The 6,000-nt window shown below is 44.2% G+C and overlaps 1 protein-coding gene across 3 annotated transcripts in view; it reads left to right on the top strand.

Annotated features, from left to right (window-relative positions):
• EBF1 (EBF transcription factor 1) overlaps positions 1-5,472 on the top strand; it is an 802,303-nt gene extending 796,831 nt beyond the window's left edge. For 2 of the 3 annotated variants that reach the window (XM_085617593.1, XM_085617594.1), the window contains exons 16-17: positions 3,503-3,571; positions 5,065-5,472. In XM_085617593.1, the coding sequence (XP_085473719.1) occupies positions 3,503-3,570 (68 nt within the window). In that variant the 3' untranslated portion in view covers position 3,571; positions 5,065-5,472. The remainder of the gene's footprint in view (positions 1-3,502; positions 3,572-5,064) is intronic. The other variant, XM_085617595.1, reaches the window with a different exon arrangement.
• Positions 5,473-6,000: the final 528 nt, after the last annotated feature.

Consider the following 6,000-nt stretch of genomic DNA (forward strand, 5'->3'; position numbering starts at 1 on the left):
TTCCCATGATCAAAGATTTTTTTAAAGATCTCAAGAACATGTTCCCTCCCATAAGGAAACCATCCCCACCATGGGAACTCAATCTTATCGTGCCCAGACTAATGCGTTTTCCCTCTTTGTACTCATATAGAAGGCTACACTGCAGAATTTGTCATGGAAAACTGCCTTTTTTTTTATAGCAGTTACCTGTACTTAAAGGGTTAGTGAAATTAAGGTTGCATCAGGTGTAGAGCCACACACCATATTTAATGCAAACTAGTTTCTGAATTTCACAGAGCTCGATAACATCATCTGTCTATTTTTCCAATTCATTCCACTTCAACAGAAAGATCTCTATGTTCTTTGGATGTTAAGAGGGTGCTCCGTTTCTTACCTGGATAAACCTACGGTCCTGATTTTGAATTTGGCGGTGTGGGAGTAGGACGGCATGCCACTGCCCCGCTCCCAAATCGCCAAAGCTCACGGCCAGCCTTCCATCAGATTACAAGTTGTCTCGTAGTCTGGCAGGTAGTCCTTTGGCATTCCCACGGCAGTGCCTATTAAAAAGGCACCACAATGGGAATGCCAAAGCAAGAAACTTGGTGTGCATGCAGATGGGGGAGGGCACAACATGTGCCCCCCTGCATGCATCCCCATAGCCTGAGGCACCAGGGGACCCTGGAGGGCCTCCTTAGTTTCCTCACCGCCAGCAGTTTCATGAGACCGGTGGCAGTGAGGAAACTCGTAATATGCTTGGTGGGGCTGCAGCGGCCCCACCAAGCAAATTGCGGCCTCACACAGCCGCACCACCACCAGGGATCGCGGATTCCTGGCAGTTTCGGCTATCCCATGGCGGTCCAACTGCTGAATTTGTAATTTGGCGGTCGGACTGCCGGTGAGGATGTGACGCCCCATCACTGGGTTTGGCAGTCTTATGGCTTGCCAAACTCGTAAACTAGCCCTAAGACATTTAGGAAATCTAACCAACTGTTTGTTAATTACGGACACATCCAACAAGGCTTAGCCAAGTCTAAACAATCAATTTCCAGATGAATTGTAGGTTGCATTCCCTTATGGTACCAAATACCACAACAACCGCTTCCAGGTAGACCCAAAGGACATTCATCAAGAGGGAAAGCAGCAACAATAGCCTAGCTTACAAATGTTCCCTTTACATATATCTGCAGGGCCGCCACTTGGAAATCAGTGCACACTTAAAGCATGATTGCTTAGATTCAGATGCACAGCCTCACGCTAAAGTAAGTCACAACACTGAAAAATCTGTTTGGTTAAGGAAGAGCTACTAGAGACAGCTTTAATGTTCCCACATGAAAAGTATTACATGTGCCAAAGAGCCGCATAATTCAACTGACAGGAGCTTGCTACTCTCTTCTAACATTTATGACTATCCACAAAGATCCTACGATGCAGAAGAAATTGTTACTTACTTGTAGTCTTGGTTCTGCATTGTAGGCATCTTCATTGAATCCATAAACAACTCACTCGCCTGAGGGAGGAAACTGCCAGCGAGGTGTATCATGGGTAGTGGAAGCTCCTGGACTCTTAAAGGCGCAGCAGACTTTATCTCAATACCTTTACAATGTAAGCTTGCAAGGCTGCATTTTTCCCTCAATGAGAGACAGCCTTTGCATGCTCGTTACATTACAAATGCTGCAGTTGAGTTTTAGATGGATTCTTTTGAGTAATTTTCAGTCTATATTATGGAAAAATGTTCGCCTTGGATAGACTTTTGAAGTGTGCTTCACCACATATGGACATACGGACATTAGCACCCTGTACATACTCTTGTATGGAAAAATATGGATTTCAAGTGTTCCAGAGTCCGCACATGCATTAGGGAATTATTCTAACGATTAGGACTTCAATAAAGATTCCTATGATTCATACCTAGGACTACAAGTAAATAACCATTTCTGTCATTTCTCTGATACTAATGAACAGTGTGTTAGAGTAGCAAGGTAAATCATGCTTAACCCCAGTGAAGGGCTCCAGGAATGGTAAATAGGCTACTGGGAAAATAAGTCATTCGGTGAAGCTTGAGTTGCCAGAGTATCCACTGTGGAGTCACGAAAGCCAAGAAGGCCATAGTAGTCTGACTAGTATTTTAAAATAAAATAACCAATTCCTCTACAAGTGCCAACTTAAGGAGACTCTTGCAGGTAGCAATTCTACATCCATACCATTATAAAGGATTTGTAATCTGAAATAAGCACGCGTTTAGATAACGTTCCTGCCATGCATACGACCGAAATGGCCAATGCACAGGTGGGATAAGGGATTCAGAAATATGTTTTTAGATTAAGTATGTAGCTTCTTTATTGCACCTCCCAGATAATACTGCTTGCTTCTATTTGCAAGTGCACGGATATATAGAAGGTCCAGTGCTGAATAAAAATAAGTTACTTACCTGTAGCTCTGCACTGTAGGGTCTTCATTGATAGTCATAAACACCCCCCAGCACTCCTTGGTGAAAAACATCCCTAATTGTATAGTGTCACAGTGTTGCTGCTTCTTATATGTTGCCTATCTACTGTTGTCAGAGTTGTCATTATAACTACTCGCCACATCCAGGCAATTAACTTAACTAGCCTGTTCAGTTGTCACAGCTAGGCAATTGTTTTTGTTGCTGGAATAGATGTTATAGCTGGGCATCATACTATAGTTTGGTCTACATGAAGCGTTATTGTAACTTATCTACAATGAGATTAATTATCAGAAATAAGATAGTAATCACACTTAATCCTGTTAGAATTGTTATTACAGCATGCTAATCACAGTGGGGATAGTTTCTAAAGCCAATGTATTTGTTCCAGCATAAGTGGGTGTATATGGTGTGTGTGATTAAGCATGACGTGGTTGTAAAGTAAGATGGGTTGCGGATTATTGGCTAGAGAACGTAAGAAGTATTTATGGCTACTGGTTTTGTTTGGAAGTGTATAGTGACTGAAAAGGCAAAGTCTCCCAGCTTTGCTATGCTATCAGACAAGGATTGTTTGTTAACACTCCCACTATTCAGGATAATTTCTTCAAGGGAATTCATGAGTTTCTTTCACTATGTCTCCTAGTGAATCCTAACACTGTCACTCCCAGCCCCTGCCTAGCTAACGGAAGCCTCGAGCATTCAGTTGAACTTAGTATTCACGTATAACTTTAACCTGGGGTCACCTTTTTGTGAGGGCTTGGCAGCTTGCCAGATGAGTACATTCAGGCCCAAGGAGATGAGGTGTTTTGCATAGAATCACATAATTTCGTGGAAGAGCTGTGATCGGAACTGAGGTCCCCTGGATCCACCATCATCGAATGACTAGACTGTGCCAAGACTTGAGCTCTCAGAAGCCCAATCTACAGGGCACTTTGTTTTGTTTCTCTGAAGGAAGGAGGTGGGAGGCTGAGAAGAGTTGATATTATATTCATGCGCTGGTTCTGTGCCGTTAACAAATAAAATATTCTGTTACTAATACCACTCTACCCTCTCTTCTTCTCTGTTGTCTCCCTTTAATAGATCAGTCTTTTGTGGACTCTAACAAGTACTCCTCTGCAGGCTCTCTCCAGGGATTGGCCTTCTCCTGAAGTAGGTTACTTTGACTTGCTTTTCCTCTCTTCCTGTCTTATACATAGCGCCTCCCTGAGTTTTCAGGGTATGTCTGACTGGTGCCCTCTCCTGGATGCGTCATTGGGAATTTATAATCACTGTAACTGTGGCGGGCACATTATGTGGGTACCACAGAAAGGGGTAGCAAGATAGGGATTGAAGGTCAGAGCAATGTACACAAATAAAGTGAATGTCCTTGGACAGGTGATCATCTACAGGGGAATAGGGAGTAATGTATCACTTGTGTCGCTGCCCAGGGGCGTATGCTGAATAGCGTGGAGGGTTAGGGCCGTGTACATAAATAAGTGAGTTTGGTGCAGTAGTTGCATGTGTAGGAGGAAGAATGTGGGACGTTGCAGCATATAAGAATACATTATATGTGTACGCGCAGCCGCTATGCACTGCACCGTAAGGAAGACAACATATTTGAGTGGCTGTGCGTAGATGGACATGTGGTATGTAGAGTAGAATAAAGAAAATAAGAGCAGTGTATGTAGATCGGGGGAGTGTGTTTGGGTGTTTGGTACGGATGGCAGAGTGGTAAGGGCATAGAGAGCTAATACAATGAGTTCTATGTTAAGTACAACAGGACAGTTTCAGATGAGTGTTCTTGTTTTTGTTGCCATTTCTGTCTCTACTGCGAAGTTCTTGTGATTGGCTAGTTATATAGTTGGAAGACCTAGAATAAATTAGAATAACGTCTATCAGTATGAGCAGGGGGCGTGCAGCCAAAGGAAGACCGTAGTATCTGTTGTCCTTCTTTATGCATGACTCATGCACTTCTATAGTTCTTGGCCCAACAGTGTCAGGTTTGGAATTCCTAAAATCTTCAGGAGATGGGCTGACTGATGAGTAATGCAAGTATTTCGTGCGCATGAATCGATGGCAGCTTCAGACTGGGTGCCTGAAGTCGAGATCCCTGCACTGCTAAGCTAAGTACTTACTCCCCCTGAAGCAGGTGCCCCGTCTCTCTGACGCAGTGATCCCCTTCCAAAGATGCAAGTGGCCCGAGCGCTTTGAAGCAAAACTGCTCATCCCTGCCTGCTGCAGGGATCCTCACCTCAGCAAAGCAGGTAGTCCTAACCCATTGAAGCCATTAGTACCAAGTAATGCTGAAACCTTTACCTCCCTTAAGCTGCTACTCCCACTTTCTAGCAATGGCTACACCACATTGCTTGAAGCAGGTACCCTCCAATTCGCAAAGTAGGTACCCCCCCCTTAAAACTGGTTCCTCACCTGCTCACCACTCTGGAATAGGACCCCCACCACTCTGTATCCTGTAGGCTCCCAACTCTGAAAGTGAAACCTTTACTTCCTAATGCAAGGATCTCTTCTTTCCCAATGCTGAGCACACCGCTTTCATGTTATATATGTATGTTATGTGTCCCTGCAACCCTGACCACTGCCATCCGATCTGTATGAAAACACAATTTAAATCTCTCTGTTGACCGATATCCTTCTTGCTCTTGCAGCTTTGTCCGGTATGATCGTCCCTCCCATGTGAACCCCCCACGCTCTGCCTCAGCCATGGGACTTTCTTACAAATGGATTTGGATTCAGATATGAAGACATGTGCCTCAAGTTAAGCCTGGAAGCAGCTCTGGGGGCTTCAGCTTCTCCGAAAGTCGCAGCCACTGCAGATTTTAAATACTTTTTTTTACAGGAATTGTCCATCTTGCAGACTCTAAAAAGAGGAAGGTCACTGGGTCACTCATCCAAAGACGGGCTGAGACGTTTGTGCCCCATCAAGGCGTTAGACTTTGTAACTACTTACCCGTCCAAGGGCAGGACTATGCTTTGCTGAATTTAACTTTTATAAGACTTTAAAATGTTGATTTGCATCAATTTTTTACGTGATTAAAGATATGTGTGTGAAGCCATGATCAAAGTTAAGGATTGTCTGAGCGGAACTGGCACCACAATATTAAATCATATCCGTATAGCCTTCTATGGCAGTATCCAGTCACAGGGCTCCGTAGAAATGTAGGGGGTGTATTCAATCGCATGGATCTGTAGAGAATGGCTGAGTCACACTCGTTAGTCTGCCCAACAGGTTAAGCACTAAGACTTCATGGGAGAATCCACAGGTATATGTAGATTGTCCACTACTCGGAGCAATGCTGATTCCAGAAAGTCATTGACTGAAAATTTTGTACGAAATGTATATAATAGTTTGACCTGGCCCAGGAGCCTCACTCTTCTCACTGCCTGTTGGGTCTGACTGATAATACGTATTCTACGAGCCATGGCACCATAGCAACGGCTCCCTCAGATCCTTGCTCCGCCCATTGAGTGGCCCTTTCTTCATCTTGTGCGCGTGTGGTGCATCCAGCCAAGTTTCAACAGAAACCAAAGTCACACCATGTCTTTCAAACTCAGCCTGTGCCACCCTTGTTCCTGCTGCAGAT

This window comes from Triturus cristatus, chromosome 7 (genome assembly GCF_964204655.1).
Source record: "Triturus cristatus chromosome 7, aTriCri1.1, whole genome shotgun sequence".
NCBI lineage: Eukaryota > Metazoa > Chordata > Amphibia > Caudata > Salamandridae > Triturus > Triturus cristatus.